Raw genomic sequence first — 19,979 nt, forward strand, 5'->3', positions numbered from 1 at the left:
GAAAGTTCTAGAAATGTTTTATTTTTTTTTTAAAGGGAAAATCATTCTGGTAGTTTCGGCAGCCATCCAATGTCCAATTGTGCAAAGTGAAATGAAACCACAAGTACCTCAGATCATTAAAAATGTGTAATCGAACTTGGTGGATGGGGCCAAGTTGGGCCTGATGATTCACCACCCCATAGTGTCAGCACCTTCCCATCCATGCTGCTCAAGAAAAGTGCTGCTACCTTCAGTCCAGCCCAGCAAAAAAGAAAAGCAAGTTTTTAAACCATATATATTTCATTGTAGAAAATGGAGACAAAACAGAGAAGCAAATCTCATCATCCTATCTCCGAGAAGTAATCACTGCTCCTGTGTTATTGTATATATCTGACTAGACATGCACATACAGAGGATTTCTGTGAATGTGCATCTACTATTTCTTTTTTTTTTTTTAAGATTTTATTTTTTTGACAGACAGAGCTCACAAGCAGGCAGAGTGGCAGGCAGAGAGAGAGGAGGAAGCAGGCTCCCCGCTGAGCAGAGAGCCCGATATGGGGCTCCATCCCAGGACCCTGGGACCATGACCTGAGCCGAAGGCAGAGGCTTTAACCCACTGAGCCACCCAGGCGCCCCTCATCTACTATTTCTTCCTTCTCTCTTGTCCTCAGCACGGACCTTTGAGCGATCAACTATCAGAAGCAGGTCTTTTAAAAAAATAAACCGAGCCTTGAGTGTTCTTCGAAGGACAAAGAGTGGGAGTGCTGTTGCCAACCAAGCAGACCAGGGCAGAGAAGATTCTGAAGACACCACTGCCCCTGAAGGTAGGCGACCTCCCCATGAGTCTGGACATGGGCTGGGCTTCCAGGATGACCTCAGGAATGATGACAACCAGACTACCATCCACTTTCTAAGACACCTCTCTTCACAAGGGCATAAAATATTTTTTACCTTGATCAGCCTACTTGTTACACAAGTAACTAAAGACAGAAATGATTGTTCTCTTTCCACAGAGGTTGAGCAAATAGGTTTTGGAGCCCTTACCTTCAGGTACTAGCTTAACACAGTTAGAGATAATAATAATTAAGTGAAAAGCGTTTAGAACATGGCTGGCATGCAGTAAATGCTATGTAAGTATTTCTTTCTTCGTACGACTATGCATAATGTGTGGTTCTGAGTGTGCTTCTCATGCATTAACTTATTTAATGCTCACGATGAACCTATGAAGTGACTACTACTATTATCCCTCTTTTACAGATAAGAACATCGGGGCCCGGGAGATTACTTAGCTTTGCCCCAAATTACTTTGCCTGATTTTGAATTCCAGTAATGTGGCTCTAGAATCTGGGCTCTGTTGGATCTTAGATCTTATGTGTTTATAAATGCAGCTGGGAAATACCTTTTTTTTAAATTGTGTTATGTTAGTCACCATACAGTACATTGTTAGTTTTTCATGTAGTGTTCCATGATTCATTGTTTATGTATAACATCAGTGCTCCATGCAATCCGTGCCCTCCTTAATACCCACCACCAGGATCATCCATCCCCCCATGCCCCTCCCCTCCAAAACCCTCAGAGTCCACAGACTCTCATGCTTCGTCTCCCGCTCCAGTTCCCCCCGCCACTTCCCCTTTCCTTCTCCTAATGTCCTCCATGTTGTTCCTTATGTTCCACAAGTAAGTGAAATCATATGATAATTGACTTTCTCTGCTTGACTTATTTCACTCAGCATAATCTCTTCCAGTCCCATCCATGTTGATGCAAAAGTTGGATATTCATCCTTTCTGATGGCTGTGTAATATTCCATTGTGTATATAGACCACATATTTATTCATTCATCTGTTGAAGGGCATCTCAGCTCTTTCCACAATTTGGCAACTGTGGACATTGCTGCTATGAACATTGGGGTACACAGACCCCTTCTTTTCACTACATCTGCATCTTTTTATCTTATGTTAGAACTTCAGAGCAGTAACAATAGCTTTAGAAAAAATGGAGCTTTCTTGTGTTCCAGGTGGTTTTTGTCCTAAGCCATTTAGATGTCACAATGCTAAGGGATAGGGATGATGATGATTTTCATTTTATAGCTGAAGAAAGGGGACCCAGAGAGTAACTCGGCCAAAGTCACCCAGCTAGAAAATGACAGACCTAGGACTTTAGCTCAGGTTTTCCAGCTCCAGAGCCCACTCTGGTAACCACTGGGTTAAGCATCCTCCCCTCCTAGGGGTTTGAGAGGTAGATCCCAAACCACTGTCTTTATCATGCCTTCAGAGACTCCATGAGCAGTCCTAGAAAATCCCCCTTGCTTACTTGTCACCACTCTTCTCTGCTCACGCATACACACCCTACATGCCCTCACCACTCTGAGCTCATTACAGTCCTGTGAATACTGTCTCTCTGTCTCTCTCCCTTCCAGGTTGTTGTTCAACTTTCACTCCCACACCCCTTCAGCTGCCACTCTCATTCCTCCTTCCAGGAGCCGCATAGGTTTGGCCTCCTCCTAGAAGCCCTCCCTGACTCCCTCAGTCCTCTTACCTTTGTGCTCTCGAAGCCCCTCCATCTTTATTATAGCAGGTGTCACTTTTCACTGTCACTGCCTCTGTAAGAGCAGAGGTTCTTTTGTGAGTCTGCATCCTCAAGGTGGAGCATCATATCTGGTAGGTACAGTTGTTCCCTAAATGTGTCGTGAACATGGGATTACAACTTCCTTTCTGCCAGTCCTCCCTCTTATGAAAGGGTCCTGAATTTTCCTCCATATAAAGTTTGCTTTTGCCCGCATAAGATTTATTTGCCTGTTTCTTCCAGAAACCTTTTTAGTAAGAGATGACTGTGTGGAAATTACTGGCCTAGGCTTTATAATTTTATATAAAGATGATCAAATCCAGTTCCTGGCTTCAAGAGGCTCATTCATGACTAAAAGAGGATAAAATACCATGAAGAGTGAGCTATAAATAAATGGCAGCGGCAGCCCCAGGGCAAGGAGCATCACTTCCCAGCAGGCAGTGTAACCCGTGTCTGTGGGGCGGTTTATGACCTGGGGGGGCACTGGGATCTTGACTCTGTTAGAAAGTAATGGGAGATGAGGCTAAGGCTAGATTAGAAGGGTCCTGGACGGCATCTGGGAGTCTTGACTCAGGGTTTTGTGGAGTGTTACTACAGGATCCATGCTATGTTCCAGAAAGATGGCCGCTGTGTTAAGTGTGCAGGTGGCTTAGAGTGGGAGAGAATGGATTTCTTCAGTTGCTCCAGGAAGCTGTGACTCCAGAATGGGGTGAGGTGTTAAGACCTGGCAAGGCTGGTCATGATGGTCTTTTCAGGATTTGCGAGGCAACGAAGCTTTCAAAAATGGCCAAGTTTCATTACTTCAGCAGCCTGTGGTTGGTCCCATGAACTCTCATGGCATAGTTTATCCATCCTTTTTACAAGGATAAAGAGGCTCCACTGTTGATTGGCTGTGTGACCCTGGCCAGGTTACTTAACTTCTCTGAGCTCCAGCATTCTGTCCTCTAAGAAGCAGGGATAATAAGAATCTACTTCATAGGGTTGTTTTAAGAACTAAACCCCAAAAATACACATGCAACTGGCTAGCTCAATGCCTGGCACGTAACAAACACTCAGTAAATAAGATCTTATCCTTAGTCCTTCCGTAAGGACAGAATATTGAACAACTATGTTTTATTCCAGACCAGTGCAAGTTTGGCAGCTAAAAAAAAAAAAAAAAATTTTTTTTTTTTTTTTTTTTTATATGTGAGAGAGAGAGAGAGAGAGAGAGAGAGAGAGAGAGTGTGTGTGTGTGTGTGTGTGTGTGTGTGGTGCACTGGGGGAAGAGGGAGAGGAAGAAAGAGAATCCCAAGGAGACACCCTGCTGAGCACAGAGCCTGCCTCAGGGCTCCATCCCACGACCCTGAGATCACAACCTCAACCCAAATCAAAAGTGGGCTGCCCAACTGACAGAGCCCCCAAAGCACCCCCAAAGTTTAACTCTTCAAGGTCACTATGGTCTCTTTGGCATGGTTCTAGTTAACATTGCATACCAATGCAACTGGGTGTGTCCTTTCAGACTCTCAAATAGAATACCCTGAGTAGCTTTGGTTTGGGAGGATGGTTATTGTAAATCTGTTGGTGGGGGAGGGGGTAGACAGGCAGAGGGAGGAGAGCAAGAACCAGCAGCTTTGATTATATCTAAATCTTTCTTTGTTCAAAGTGATTTTTTTTAAGTCACCATTCCCTGTCATGGGACCTGTTCCAACAAATGCTTATGGTAACGCCTACTTAATGCAATCAAAGTAGTTTAAACATTAATTGAACTCAATCACCCAAGTGCTGTTCGCACCAGGAACTGACAGATTAAGGCTGCTGCCCACAGCCTTACAGCAAAGCCAATCGCTTACGTTAAATTACATCCCAGTGGAGGTTAAGGACCCACATTTGCAAAGGCTCGGGCTTCCTCTGGCTCCTAAATTGCTTTGTTTATCATGTTCTGCAATACTTTGAAGTAATTTTAATTCTTTCTGTATTGTTCCTGGAGAGTTGAGCAGTTCTTAATGAACTCATAGTTCATTAGGGAAAATGGACTAAGGTCATGGGTTTTGAAAACAGAGCGCGTTAGGCAGAGCCAGACCTGCAGTTTTCCTCTTCCCAGATGACTTAATGAAGAGAGAATCTTAGGGCAAAGGCAGCTGTCAGCAGCTACAGGAGACGAAAACATCTCCACCCTCCACATCCACACTCAAGCAAGGGAGGGGGTGGGAGCTGCTGTTGCCATCAAACTAGGTGTAGCTTGCTTGGCCTGTCATAGCGTCCCTTCTGCACACTTCTACTCAGACTGAGGCAGAGGATGGCTCCAGCCGGCATTGCTGGCTTATAGGTGTCTAGGGCAAGTCCCCTGTGGGACTTTTGTGAACCCCTGGTTTCAGAGAAACCCGAAGAAGGTGATAGGATGGCAGGTCACCTGGAGTCCCAGGCTGTGACTGGCCCTGAGAGCAGTCTTACTTTGTGACCCCAGCCAATCCTGTCACTTCCCCACTCTAAGCTCAAACCACCTCGCGTGTAACAGAAAGCCACTCAACAGTCTCTGTCGCTATCAAACCGCACAACTAAGGAAGCTCTTCTGCATGTGGGCACATGGGTAGAGTAGGGGTTGGTGGGGAAGGGACCCGTGAAAGAGTTCATGTGCAAAGAAGAGTCTCCAGTTAAAAGGTAAAGTCTGAGACACCCACCTAGACCCCCGGATCTCCTGTGAGCTCTGAAGTTAGCAATGCGGCCAGATCAGGGAGAAGCTTCTGGAAGCCACCACCTCTCCTTGGTTACCAAGCAGGCTGTGTGACTTCCCTTTATTGACAAGTGTCTGAGAGAGAGGCCTGGGAATTCCCTAAGCCTGAAAAAGCAGGGACTTCCAGGGAGAAATCTTCAAAATGGCCTGAGAAGGTTGAAGTAGGTGCTGAAACTGTAGTCTCTTCTATAACGACCCTTCGTACTCCTTCACTGCTCTACCCTCAGGAGGCTTGGGCTGACCCGACACTTGTGGTCTGTGCACCCAGCCACAGGACAGTCATAAATGATGTCCTCCAAGATCTCAGAGTCCAGAAGTGAACGTGGATGATAACGGAAGGCTCAGTGCTGGGAGCAATGGAAGCTTTGGCGGTGGGGGGTGGGGGTGGGAATTGAGATGTTTAGACAGAGCAGGGAGAGAGAGGGATCAGGGTAGAGTTTAATTGAAAGGGATCATTTTATGCAAGTCTTGAAGGAAAAATTGGGTCTAGGCCTAGAATGAAAAATATTCCAGGCAGAGAAACTGATGCTGGCACAGAAGCAGGAAAATGGAAAACATGTACGTGGAATGATGAATAGTTTGGTTTGGCTGAAGTCAAAGTTTGGCAAGAAGAAGAATGGCTGGAAATGTCCGTTGGGTGGGTGTCTTAAATAAACACTGTCTTTGTCCATTTTAGTCTTTCCAAGGTTGTATCACCTGATTCCAGATGGTGAAATTACTAGTGTCAAGATCAATCGAGTGGATCCTAATGAAAGCCTCTCCATTAGACTTGTGGGAGGCAGCGAAACCCCGCTGGTCCACATCATTATCCAGCACATTTACCGTGACGGAGTGATTGCCAGGGATGGCCGGCTACTGCCAGGAGACATCATCCTAAAGGTAGACGCTGTCGCTGTGGGGCCATGAAAACGGGCTTAATAAAAACCCCTTAAGAGCCAGTCAGTGGATGGATGGTGGAAATGCTGAATAAATGTGAAGCGGTCCCTTTCCATAGTTGCTACGGTGGGAGGACTCTTCGTCAGAGACTTGTGATTTAATTGAGATAGGTCTTTGGCCCTTCTGTCTGTCTTGTTCTTCTGACCTCTCCCTCTTTCTGTAGAAGAGTATTTCTGTCTCGGTATCATTTTGTCTGTCCTTCCCTCCTTTCTCATCTCCCCTCCAGCTCCTGTCCCCGCTCTCCTCTCTCCTCCTCCCTCTTCTCTTCCTCTCTCCTTCTTTCTACCCCCTCCTTCTACTTTAAGTAACAATAACGTAAAATAATAGAAAACTGGAGCATAGATCTTCTTATGTTGTTTTTAGAGCAGATTAATGGAACATTCTGTATTTTACCTAGTCAGCCCAATTCACACACCCCTCCATAGTAAACGTCCAGTGGCTTAAGGGCCCTCCGTGAGAAAAACCAAAAAGTAATCGTAAGTTCTTCCCACCAAGCCACGGACATAACGGGGCAGGCAGGTTGGTGGAACAGCATGCCTTGGGCATTTCTGTCCTCTGAGGTTTAGGTGTGAAGAAGGACATTTGGGCAGAATTTTGAGGAGAAGAGAAAGGAGGAAAGGAGAATTGTTGATCAGACAGAAGTCAGACATGTGACGAGAGTGACAAGAAATCCCTCCCTGGCCCTACGTTCCCTGTCTGATGCCCAGAGGAGAGCTTCATCCTGTTCCTTCTAAGTGGTTGAGGGGCCAGCTCCTGACGCATCATATGCTCTTTCTCTGACGAAGAAATTCTTCTTTTTTTTGGAATAAGAGGAGAAAGAATTTAAAGCAGTTGTCCTAACCATCCTGAAACTCCCACTGGCCTCCGAGGTGGAGTATAAGGCAGGGCCTGTTGAGCTCCAGAGAGCATCCGCGGTGGCCTCAGTGACTCTCTGCGTGGCTTCCCCTCCAGAGGGAAGGAGCTGTCCCACCCGGGAGGGTTGCATAACAAGCCATTTTGATTGTTTGGGCCTCCAAGTGGCCTTTGCAGGCAAAGGGCTGCTAGGACGGTCTAGCAGACACCCCTGGCCTTCTCCTGGCCTGGGTACGAGGGGAGAAACCAGATGCAAGGATCAGTGACAGAGCAGAACGAGGGCTGTGAGCTCCCCTGGGTGTGGACAAGGGCGGTGAACTGCTCTGTGCACCAGAGCCTCCATCCTTCCTTGGCAGGCAGCAAAAGCCCAGGATGTTGGGCTGCAGGAAGACCTCTTAAGATTTCACCCTGAGCCACATTTAGCAATTGGCTGCAAGTACAGGTACAAGAAATCCTACCCAACCATAGAAATCCAAGCAGATTGTCTCTCCTCTACCGGGCCACTGTCCTTCGACCCTGCGCAGAGCATGGCGTTGCTGTGAAATCGCTTTCTTGCAAAGCAGTGACTGTCACTAGGGGCTCTAGCCTCCCGGCTGGGTAATGAAAACCAGAAAGCCCCCTGCAGCATCAGCTCTGCAGATAATTAATGAGGCACAAATGAGCGCGCCGAGCTTGAGGACCTTTAAGTAGGCTAAAGGGATCCAGCCTTGCAGTCAGAGAGCCTAGAAACTCATTCACACCAGTTCGTTTGAAACTATGCAGAAATTTTTTTTCCCTTTGTTGAGACCATGGGCAAAAGATGTCAGAGGCAGCAATTGCCTTGAAAACCACACACATGCACGCGCACGCACATGCACGTGCACGCGCTCTACTGGGCCCTGGAAATTGCAGGATGGATGACCCAGGGAGTAAGACTCATCTGGGGACTATTGGAAGGATGCTGTCAGCTCATCTTAATCTCAACAGCAGTTTAATGCAATCATGTGAACTTAAATGGGACATTTTCTTCTTTTGCCTTTTCCTACCTTTTCTTCCTTTTTTTCTACTCCCCGCCCACCCCCCACACTCCCCCTTCTGCTGAACACTGATTTTGGCAAGCACCAGGAGTGGGGGCTGGGACTGTGGAAATAAATCTGGGAGCCTATGCAGGGACAGGTTGAAGAGAGACGGCATCCACGGGGAGAGCTGCAAGGGTAGTGCGGGTAACAAAAGGAAAGCAAGGCTAGAAGGAATGTCGGGAGGTGGGGTTACCTGGAGATGGGGACAGAGGAGGTGACAGACCAGAGCAGTGTTTAAGGAATGGTGCTGCTGATGCTGTGGGCTTGGACCTTCTGGGAAGGGTTGTGGCGGGCGGAGCTGGCTGATCCGCTCTAGCATCCGATGCCCCCCACCCCCCGCCCCATCCAGGTCAACGGGATGGACATCAGCAACGTGCCTCACAACTACGCGCTGCGCCTCCTGCGGCAGCCGTGCCAGGTGCTGCGTCTCACTGTGCTGCGGGAGCAGAAGTTCCAAAGCAGGAGCGGCGGACAGGCACTGGACGCCTACGGTCCCCGCGATGACAATTTCCACGTGATTCTCAACAAAAGCAGCCCCGAGGAGCAGCTTGGAATAAAACTGGTGCGCAGGGTGGATGAGCCTGGGGTGTTCATCTTCAACGTGTTGAACGGTGGTGTGGCAGACCGACACGGACAGCTGGAAGAGAACGATCGAGTGTTAGCCATCAACGGACACGACCTTCGGTACGGCAGCCCAGAAAGCGCAGCTCAGCTGATCCAGGTGAGTCCACGGTCATTGCCAAGATCCTGGCTAGAAACTGCCAGCATGAGTGGGATGCTCGTTACCCTGACCTACCGGCCCTGTTACTACCATGTGTGACATGCGGTGGCTCCCTTTCCGGGAGCCAGAATTGAAGGGGCAGGTAAGAGCATTACTCAAGCAAATGATGTGTCTCAAGGTCATGGACATTCCCTAAATGTTGCCGTACAATCTGACGGCCTATAGACCCTCAGGGTTATATGCTGCAACCTGACCAGGTTAAGATCACTTAAGATCCGCAGGGCTGAGTCATGCCTATACCCAGGGTGTTATTTGCAGACCCAGGGGTCATTCGGATGCATTCTGGACATATCCTAGACATCCAGATGTACTAACTCCCATAAGAAGCTGTGCCCTCTACCTTCCAGGAATCCCGTGGACAGAGACCACTATGGGATTGGCTAAGGCTAAGCCGCGTCTCCATGAGTTCAGCCTCCTCAGAAAGCCTGTGGGAACTCAAATATGAATCTAGGACAAGGCCCCTAAAAAGAGAGGGATACAAATTATGTTCCCAATAGCCTGACATTGGTTCATATTAATTCACGTTCCTGACTGGCATAGCATCATCAAGCCCTAGCATGTATCTTGTTGCCTTTGGCTGGGTCACCATGTTTTTTTCTGCTGTTTAGTGAGTTGCCATCTTTATTCTTAGAAGGACAGTCTTCGTTATTCACTTCATTTAGCCAAGATGTATTAAGTTTCTGCTGCTCACCTCACCATGTGTCAGGTACAGAGAACACAGAGATGATGGCCTCTCAGCTCTTCTCTCAAAGGAGCCCACAATCTAGTCCAGGGGATGTACTTTCTGTAAGTAATTGCCATATTGTGTGTTAGCATTCTCATGGAGAAATTAAGTACAGTGTTGTTTCAAATGAAGGAGAGATTTTTGCTTGCATGGGCTTAGGAATTCTTTACAGAGAAGATCTTGACTGGGACTTTGAGGAATCAGTAGAAGTTCTCTAGGTAGACAAGGCAGCGAGGGCCATTTTAAGGGGACACACCACAAAAGAACATTTCCCTGAAAGCTGGTTAGGGAAAGCATTAACACCTGGAGCCTGGTGTATATTAAGAAAAAGCGGTCACAGACAAAGCCAGATTGGGAGGGAAGGATCAGATCCTATGGAGTTTTACGAGCCATGCTAAGTTCAGACTTTATCCTCAAGGCCGTGGGATGTCCTCAAGGCCAAGGGAGTGACATGATTTTCTAGATCTCTCTCAAAGTGGCAGAGAGCTGATAGGAGAGGGGCCAGATTTGAGGCCTTATCTCACAAAGCATTTGTGAATTACCTGGCATGTTGCGTCAGCTTGCTCTCAGTGACTCAAGTGTTCGCGCTTCAAGAGAAGATAGCAAGTCAACAGTGATTGAGTGAAATTGTACCAAGTTCCACAGAAGATGATAGTCAGAACACAGAGCCTGCTTTCTAGAACCTGATCACCTAAGCGCAGGCAAGTCTCCCTGCCCTGGGTTCCCGCCATAGAGTTCTTCCAGGTGTGGACAACTCTTCACTGTCACGTGTACTGTATCTTCTCCCTCCTCTTCAGGGAGAACCTAGAAGTGTATGATACTGTCCCTTTACGGGTGGACAGCCTGAGGTAAAGAGTACAAGGGGACTTACCCTACTTCCTTTGTCTCCCAGGATAGGAAGCACATGTGGTATCTTGCCCCTGGGCTGTGGCTCTTGGTGGTGTCCTGCTTTCAGGGTGATTCTGAATGTGGTGGATGTTTAACTGCATAACGGGCCCTGAGGCCATAGTCTGTGGAGCAGGTGGAAAAGGTCAGAGGTACAAGAGGCACTTCCCCTCCGGAGTTGTGCGGTCTATTTCCAAGTCCTTACACCCAGCTTCAACTTCTTCTCTGAGCACCACACCTACATGACCAACTGCCGACTTGGTATCTCCACGTGGATATTTAAAAGGCATCTCAACTTTAATGTCTAAAACCAAATCCTTGACTTCTGCTTCCTCCTTGTCAAACCTGTTCTTTCCTCAGCCTTTTCCAGTCTCTAGAAATGGTGCCATTTGCCCAGTGATTTGGGCCAAATTTCTTACTCTCTTCAATATGCTCTCATTGTAATCCATTTCTCACTACCTCCACGGCCTCCCTCAGCCATGCTACCGACGGCCCTGGGGCTCTGTGGGAGACCTCCCAGCTGGCCTCCTGGCCTCCACCCTGATTCTCTACCTCTGCACTCTGCACGGCAGTTAGACGGCCATTTGCCAAGTCAGTCCCATTGTGTCACTCCTGCTCAGCTCCCTGATGCTTCCTAAGACAGAGTAAAATTTCCAAATCTTAACAGTAGCCTTCAGAGCCATGTGTAATTTGGGCTTTAGTTACCTTTCTAGCTTCATTTCTTAAGCAAAATAGAGGATTTCTAGTATTCCTACCCTTGCCTTCCCATGCTCAGTCACACCACCTTCTTGCTATTGCTTCTCGAGAATTACAAGACCTTTTTCACCTCAAGGCTGATGTTCTCACATCCTTCTGACTGGAAGAGCATTCCAAATGTCTTTCTCACTGCCACGCTTCCTTCCAGTCTCCTCAGTTCTCACCTCAGAGAGGCCTTCATTGACAATGCCACTTAAAATAGCTGCTCTCACCACCCCCAGCTCTATATCTTTCATTTAATTTGCTTTATTTTTTCCTGCCAACTAATTACTTTATTTCCAGTTGGCCTAGTATGGAATAATACAGTAGAGTATTGTATCTCAAGCACTTAGAGAAATGCCTGGCAAGAATGGACACTCGATAAATATTTGCGGAATGAATACATTGAGTCAAGTTATAAAAATGTCAATATACAGAAGATAGCATTTATACATGAATTCCATCTCTTAGGGATTTTTCATCACACCATTTACCAAAGGACAAACACCAGTTCTACTTTCACATGCCATTTGTCCCCAAGATGGAATTTCTACATCTTTTCCTCTCGAATTTGTTTGGTTCTTATTGGTTGAGCACCTTCTAGGTGCCGACAGGTGTGCGGTACACAGGTAAACGAGACTGACATGGTTCCCGGCCTTGTGGAGCTTGGAATATATTCCTGTCCCTGATCTCAGATGCCGTGAAGTTGGCATTTAGCAGGTGATTTTAGACTGCGTGTGTCAATGGTGAGAAAAGAAAATAGACAACATTTATGGAAACATGAACCCACAGAACAGAATCCTTTTTTTCGTCATGAGTAAACTGCACTGTAAACATGATTGCCCCCCCCCCCGCACCCCACTTTGGAACTAGACTTTGAGGCCATCATCAGTTTTCTTTCTCATGTTGTATTTGTCAACTCCCTCTGTAGGTCAGTCCGTGCGGCTCACGTTCTAGAGCCTGCCAACTACTTGCTTTGCAACAGGCACAAGAAAAACTCCCTTACTCATGCCATTTGGAAAAATTTTGATTACATGTGGCATTCTACTTTTGTAGATTAATAACAGAAGAGGGAAAATTTCGTCCCTGAGAAAGTAAATTTATGAAGTAAAATCTTGCCTAACAGCGGGACTTCCTAAGAGTCTTCTGCTTATTAAACAAAGCCAACGTGCTTTAGAAGCAGGGGAAAAGGGAAACAAAAAATTCTTTTAAAGGCTTGGGCAAAGCTTGTTGGAAAAGAAGTGGAAAAAGTAGAGTGCTGGGAAAATCCAGTTAAGCAATCTCAAGAGCAGATTTTATTTATGTGATACTTGTAACACACACCAGGCTGGGGGAATTAAACTTAATACCCTTCAAACGTGGAGACTCAAGTTACCAACCAATCCTTGGCTGCCTGGCCTTCGTGTATCTCCTCCATGAATCATACTTGCCTTAGAAAGAAATTCCCAGACAACATGTCCTTCTGGGCATGTTTTCTCCCACAGTACCACACTTTTGCCTTTTTCTCCATTATTTCAGGGAAAAGTTATTACAGAGAAGCCACAATTGTTTTAAATTTGACCAATTTACATATGTAGAGTCCTAACCCCCACTTACTCAGCAGTCCCGGGTGTCATAGCAGGAGTGAGTCAGACTCCTTTAGGAGGAAAAGCCTAAGGAGACAGAAGCTTCAAATATAGAGCAATTGACTCCAATAAATTTGGCACAACTTTATTTTTCTCCATTGTCAATTTCTTAATTTTTTTAAAGATTTTATTTATTCATTTGACAGAGAGAGATAACAAGCAGGCAGAGAGGCAGGCAGAGAGAGGGAGAGGGAGAAGCAGGCTCCCCGCTGAGCAGAGAGCCCCACGCAGGACTGGATCCCAGGACTCTGGGATTATGACCTGAGCCAAAGGCAGAGGCTCAACCCACTGAGCCACCCAGGTGTCCCTAATTTCTCAATTTTTTGACCACCATGTCTAGAATCCTTGTCAGAGAGACACCTGGGTGGCTCAGGGGTTAATCATCTGCCTTTGGCTCAGGTCATGATCCCTGGGTCCAGGGATTGAGCCCTGTGTTGGGCTCCTTGCTTGCTGGGGAGCCTGCTTCTCCCTCTGCCTGCCACTCTCTCTCTCTCTCTCTCTCTCTCTCTCTCTCTGACAAATTAAAAAAAAAAAAAAAGATTGCATCTCTGCCCACTTACCAGTGTGGGAATGATTTATGCTGACAAAACTATGCCTATTCTGAGATGCTCTCCTATGTCTGCAATTCTGGGTCTGTGAGTTCAAATGTATTTGGAAGTTCAAATACAGACAATTAAGAAATGAAGAAAGTAATTTCGGATTTCAAATTTGAGTCTCCTTCCTGTGCCTTTTTTTCCCTAGGCAACTCCCAGACTTGAGGCAGAAGCTTAAAAAAAAAAAAATCAAAGTCGTTTGTAGAGGGGATGATAACCTGTAGGTTTTCATTAATACTTACATAGGTATGAGTTTTTGTTTCCTTTGCATGAATTAATATTTAAATGAGAAGTTATTTTATCAAAGAACAACCGACAACCAGGCTCTTCGAACTTTTCAAAAGGACGTGAGCAGCCTCTAGACAGAGCCAGAAAGTAAATAATGAACGACTCGTATTACCTACATGTGTTCTGAGTACGTGATTCCAGCTTTCGAGTTCTGCACAACTGAAAAAAAGACAGAACTTTGATCCCTTGGAGCCAGTAAGAACGGCCAGTGAAACAAAACCTGATAGATCAATGTGCTTTTTACATATCAGTGCTGCTAATACAGAGTCAAATTCCCATGTAAACCCATTTTCTTAACATGGCATCGTAATAAATTTAATACAAAGGCTAAAGAATACATGAATGTAAAAACCGTCTCCTTGAGCTGAATTCTTAAAGTCCAGGTGATTTTTATACAGGGCTCTACATTTCACGCACTCGTGATAAAGCTGGCTTGGTAAATTGTACAGCTTTTTGGCTTCAAAATTTGTGAGTGAATCCCATGCTCAGTTCCACATGGCAAATATTCGGGAATCTATTTTTTTTTTTTAATATTAAGGAATCTTGAGGCTTTGCTGCCTTTCCTCCAACTCAAAATATCCCTGTGCATGCATTTTTTTTTTTAAACACCACGGACCAGAATCAACCACGAGAGTAGCTTATAGATACCCTAAAAGAAACGATGTTTGAGGCAAAGGACTTGGATCATTCTGATAACTTGGCAATCAGCAGCCAAGAGAATTCCAGAACTAAATTCTTATTTTGACCTTGTCATTGACCTCTGTGTGACCCTGTGTACATCAAATTATCATCATTAACATCTTAACCCTTAAAAGATGTGCTTCTGGGGCGCCTGGATGGCTCAGTGGGTTAAAGCCTCTGCCTTCGGCTCAGGTCATGATCTCAGGGTCCTGGGATCGAGCCCCACTTGGGCTCTCTGTTCAGCAGGGAGCCTGCTTCTCCTTCTCTCTCCCTGCCTCTCTGCCTACTTGTGATCTCTGTCTGTCAAATAAATAAATAAATAAATAGATAGATAGATAGATAGATAGATAAATAAATAAATAAATAAGATGTGCTTCTGGGAGCAGAAGGATGAGTATGAAGCTACAGGCAAGAGGGAAAGTAGCCCAGATTTCTGTCTCTGATCTTTTCCTACCCTGATCAAATCCTAAGGTCCAATTCACCACTTTTCCTCAAAGCCTCCTGAGTTTCCTTTTCCCTTGGCCGGTCTCTGGCTGCTCTTCACTCGCTGAAGTAGCTGCTGCCTCTCCGGCAGGCGATATTCTCGAATTCTTTTAAGAATGCACCAGGTGCTATGCTGGGAACTAATGTTTCAATGGTGACCAGATCAGTGTGCCCCAGGTTTGCCTGCGCCGAGCTCATTTTCTAGAAACTCTCTGCTTACAGTGCACCATTAGCTTGTTCTGGGGTTCTGTTTCCTCCAAGTTTTGGCTCAGTGAGAGGCATTTTTCTCAATTTCCTTTGCTCGCTGGAAGAGAGGGGTAGGGCAAGGACTCTCTGAACCTCATTGTGTGGTATGGTGCCAGGTCAACAAATGACTGCTGACTTTGGTATTTTTCTAGTCTATCACCCGGTGATGGTTTTGATGCCTCCTGTGGTCCGTATCGCCATGCAGGGTCTATGCGCCATGCATGATCCCAGAGCTAGTCTGTGCTGATGTAAAGGTGTCCCTAAGTGAGGTCCTGGGAGCCTCCCTGTCATCTTTTAATTAGACATTAATAATGAAGACTGACATCTATGGAGCTCTTGGCTTCACAGAGCTTATCCCCTATGAACGTATGACATGGCAAGATGGGAACCCCATCACTGAGGTCTTGGGTACAGCTGGTCCATTAGCAAAGAGACTCCTCTGTATTGGGTCCAATCCTACACACACATACCCTGCTCAACTTTATTAGAGGGAGTCCAGAGTTTATCAACCTTTTGAGATGACTTGAAAACACGTGAAATATTAAAGAAAGTAGAAATAGTTGACCTGGAAAGGAGAAGAGCTAATGGAGAACAGTGAGCCTTATCTTCACATAAGATTGTTCCATGGAAATTGATTTGGGGCTTCCCAAGAGGGTATGACTGGAGCCAATGGGCAAGCAAGAAAATGGCACATTTAGCTCAGCCTACGGACAAACTTTCTAATTAGTGCAAAGAATGGCCCACAATGCCTTGGGACACAGTGAGTCCACGGTCATTGGAGGCACGGAAGCATGAGCCGTGTGACAACATGGCAAGGATTTTGCAGGGAAACTGAAGCATGGGTTACAGAGAGAATGTTGGATTAGATGATGTCTGACATCTCTTCCATATATGTGGCTTTTTAATGATGTGGAACCAGTGGTCCCCAATTTCCCAGGGCATTGTGAGCTCAAGATAGATGAACTGACAAAGATACTTGAGTAGTTGATGGAAGAGAAGCTAAGATGAGGCAACCCTGAATAGTATAGGAAAAAAAAAGTCCCTACGACTATACATTGAAAATCAAAGCTAGACTGTCTGACTCCGGGATCCCAGGAAAATAAATGAGTAGGGAGTGTAGATGCAGGATGAATTATTTTTAAAGAAATGCTCACTAAAGCCTTTGTTGGCGGAACACTAAGGAAAGACAAGTTGATGTTATTGTAAATGCAACTGTAGCTCTCAGATGTCTTTGTAATGAGGCTTCCCAGTCAAACGTGGGTTGCCTGTGGACCCATACTGGTGTAAGAAGGGTTGTGTGTTTATGGTCTCCCTGCTCTGAGCAATAGTCTGGATGCCTACCAGCTTGGAATTTTCCTGTTTCAGGTTTAGGATGTTAAAACCCATTTTATTTAAACACATACGTATATATGTTTTTAAAGCAGCAAATGCTATAATGCATGTGGTTTGACTCAGTCCTCTTTCACGGTAGAGAGGTAGAGCCCTGGGCTCGGTGGGAAGGTCACACCTTCAAGTACAGGTGCATTGTCACCTCTTGGTCTTCCCTAGTTCGCCATCGCGTGTCCCCACGCAGTGCTAGAATAGTAGAAAGAGGCCCTCTGTTCCAGTGTACAGCTCTGCGAAATGCCTCTCCTGCCTTATGTGGTGGCATCTTTGTTTTCCATTTCTCTGTTCTGTGAAGTTTCTGATCTGTGTGGAATCCTGACCTGTTATTAGCCACAGTGGCTTTTGTAGGGAGAAGAGCCATTCTCAGGCTGAACGTGACCGTGACCGCCCCAGGACGCTTGCTTCGCAAGGCGTCAGCGTAGCACTTTCAGACTCCTCCTTCCAGTTACGAGAGGTGGGATTTTGTTCTTTTTAAATGGGCTACATATAGATGAGGCCTCTGCTTAGTGCCGTCATATAAATATTATTGGCTGTCTTGAGTCACCTCTCAAAAGAAGAGAGAAAAATAGTCCCGACATCATCCCCTCAAAAGACAAGCCTTATCATGGTCAATGCTACTCAGTTTTCACCCTTTGATTTTGTCTGAATAATTAGATTTTTTCCTATTTCCTTGGCTGGAAGTACTTGGTTCCACCCTGGAGACCCTTACCATGCATAGTGCATATCTCTTCCACGGCTCCTAACAGTCCCTGAAGTAGGACAAACAGAGGACAGGAGCTGTGTCCATAGGGATCCTCGTGCAGTGTCTGGCCCAGTCAGCCCATGTCAGCTGTGGGGACAGAACCACTCCCAGTAAGCTAAGGTCCCCGGGGAGAACACGAAGGCCAGCAGAAGTGCTTCCCTTAACCTACAGAAAAGAGGGAGGGAATTTAACGCTTGGGCTCTTGGAAGAGGAAGGCGAAGCAGGTGGAGCAGTCAGCCTGTGAATCTGGTAATGACCACGTCCAGAGTTTGCCTCGAAAATTGAGGATGTTTAAGGGAGAGAGAAGAGAGGAAATTTTACCCAAAAAATATTGTCCTCTAGCCCTTGTCTGCTACTCAAGGTAGCCCCAGTTGTTTAATACTCCTTTGGCCCAAATCCAGCATTCCAAGAGACGCAAGGGAGAGGCTGTCCTACCCCTGTCTTGTAGCAAGCTCTTCCTCCGAGTGTGGTGTTGAAGCTGACGGCTCCACTGCGCCCATCTTTCTGGCACATACGATGGGGCACGCCATAGAGAAGTTTGTCTCCCCTCACCCCCCTTCTCACACCAGATTCACAGCCAAGAAAGGACAGGCTTGCTGATGCGAAGTGCTGTTGCCCAACACTGAATCGAGCTGCTCCCAAGGGCTAAAGCCAGTACAAACACATTAGCCTCTTTTCCATCTGACAACTTCAAATACCAGGAAAGAAAGTGAATCCCTCCGAGAGTCTCCCTCGGAGCAGTTCCCTGAGAGTAAGGTGGTTGGTTACGAGCCACAGACCCAGCCTTGAGGAGAACTCATTTCTAAGGAAACTGATCCAGGGTTATTTACTGGAGCATTGATCCTGCCAACAACTTACTACCAAAGTCAGCATCTGAAAATCCGGTGAGAAATTTGTGTTTGAAAATGTGAATTAAACAACTCTCGCAAGCTGCTCCGTGGCATTCTGAATTTTGTCTGGCGAGCCGATTCGATGTGTAAGTCTCAGATTTTCCTCAGTTCTTATGAGGGGCCTAGGTCACGTGATGGCCTCTGAGCCAAGTGAATGGGGTACCTACTCAGGCCAGAGACAACCCCCCCTCTGAGATCCTTCAAAACATTGGAGCTTCCCTGAAGATAAGGAGTACATTTGGGCTCAGGAGTTGGGAGTTTTGACTGGAGTGTTTGCCACTTATCTCTTAGTCATTTTTTTTTTTTCAAGAAAGTTCCCAGCGATAACCTCATTAGGATAAGTAAGGCTTACAGTATAAAGAAAAAAACATTATTACGAAATACTGCTCTAAGAATTGAGTTTCGTTGGCTCATAGCATAGTTCTTCATGTCCACTTGCTTCATTATTGTTTCCTGAGCCTGTCATTTTTGTCCTTTGCAAGCTCTGTGGGTGGTAAGAGGCACTAAGGAATTCAAGATAGGTGAACAGCCAAGGGAAGGTATGTAAATGACGATCGGGTAGACCAGCAGAAGGGGTGATTGGGCTTTACGTGAAGGAACATGAGTGAAGGACTAGAACTTGCTTTTTGGGCCCTGTTCAGTAGGATTTTTGTGATTACAGAGTGACAGAGACAAGTCCACTTGACTAGCCCACCACCCACCAACAGACACTCTTAATGCTTCTTAGAGGTTGTTTTTAAAATGTCATCTGATTTATGGCTACCCAGTTCATGAACCCTAAGTTTCAAGAAAGCTCTGAAAAGAAATGTTTGCTAATATTAGCATGCAAATCCGTGAAGGTTTGGGCTGGCTATTGTTGGACAGCCGTGGGGATCTGATTTCATTGGTGCGGCTCTGATTGCTTAAGATTTTAAAAACAAGGTCATCCTTCATGACCTGATTTTTCCGTGGTCTGATAGCCAGATCTATAAAGGAAGAAAGGCAGGCAGGTCAATGACCATCTCAGCTGCTGGGGTGAGAGGTCAAGGGGTGGGATTAAGAGAGGAACCATAGAAACTTACTCCTCTCTTCTCCACCTTGTCCCCAGATCGAGTCTTTCTTGGGGACCTTTCTAATCAACTCTGGGCCATCAGGGAGCTTGGTTGATGTACATTTCACAGGGCTAAGGTCTCCTCTGTCTGCTTCAGTAGTCAGCAGTTCTGGAAAAATGAGAAATGCTCTCAAACAGACATGACATTTGTCTGTGGCGGAAAGCCAATTTGTAAATTTATGGTGTGGAGTGGACCTCCCCAGTAAGCAATATATTTGCTGTTTGGAATGTTCTGTGCAAGCGTCAATGTATATAGCAGAGAGGAAGAGAAGTCAGAATTGGTGATGGTCACAAAAAAATAAAGGTTCAAGGCAAAGGCCTTGAATCAGGCTGTATTGGAACCTATGACGTCATCCTTGTATCTCTCAAGCGTTCATCCTTCCCCATGCCTACGTGTCTAGCACTGTAGATGCAGGATTTCTCTTCTGGTGGTGGTAGAGTGGCGGCCACAACTCTCGTCCTTTTTCTATATTATTTGCCTTTGGTCTCGGTTTTAGACTTTACACTGTATGCTCTGTACTATCTGAAAAGTCCTTCAGATGTGGCTTGCGCACCATGAGCCATGCCTTAAAAATAACAATGTTTGATGAGGTCTGTTGCCTAAGTCAAACCTTTCCTAGTTTTTCCCCTTGAAACGGGTTTCACTCCCTGATGTAAAGATACAGGAAATAATTCTCATGTTCTTGCCAAATTACGAAATGGGGACTGCTGTGAGAAATACTAGACACCATTT

At 46.0% G+C, this 19,979-nt stretch overlaps 1 protein-coding gene across 2 annotated transcripts in view; it reads left to right on the forward strand.

The window, feature by feature from the left end:
- LOC111148925 (ligand of numb-protein X 1) overlaps positions 1 to 19,979 on the forward strand; it is a 102,731-nt gene that overhangs the window by 66,208 nt on the left and 16,544 nt on the right. For both annotated transcript variants that reach the window (XM_022505722.1, XM_022505723.1), the window contains exons 3-5: positions 651 to 803; positions 5,928 to 6,130; positions 8,447 to 8,818. In XM_022505722.1, coding sequence (XP_022361430.1) covers positions 651 to 803; positions 5,928 to 6,130; positions 8,447 to 8,818 — 728 coding nt within the window. The remainder of the gene's footprint in view (positions 1 to 650; positions 804 to 5,927; positions 6,131 to 8,446; positions 8,819 to 19,979) is intronic.

The sequence above is a fragment of the Enhydra lutris genome, unplaced genomic scaffold, assembly GCF_002288905.1.
Source record: "Enhydra lutris kenyoni isolate GAN:26980312 unplaced genomic scaffold, ASM228890v2 scaffoldscaffold21, whole genome shotgun sequence".
Taxonomy (NCBI): domain Eukaryota; kingdom Metazoa; phylum Chordata; class Mammalia; order Carnivora; family Mustelidae; genus Enhydra; species Enhydra lutris.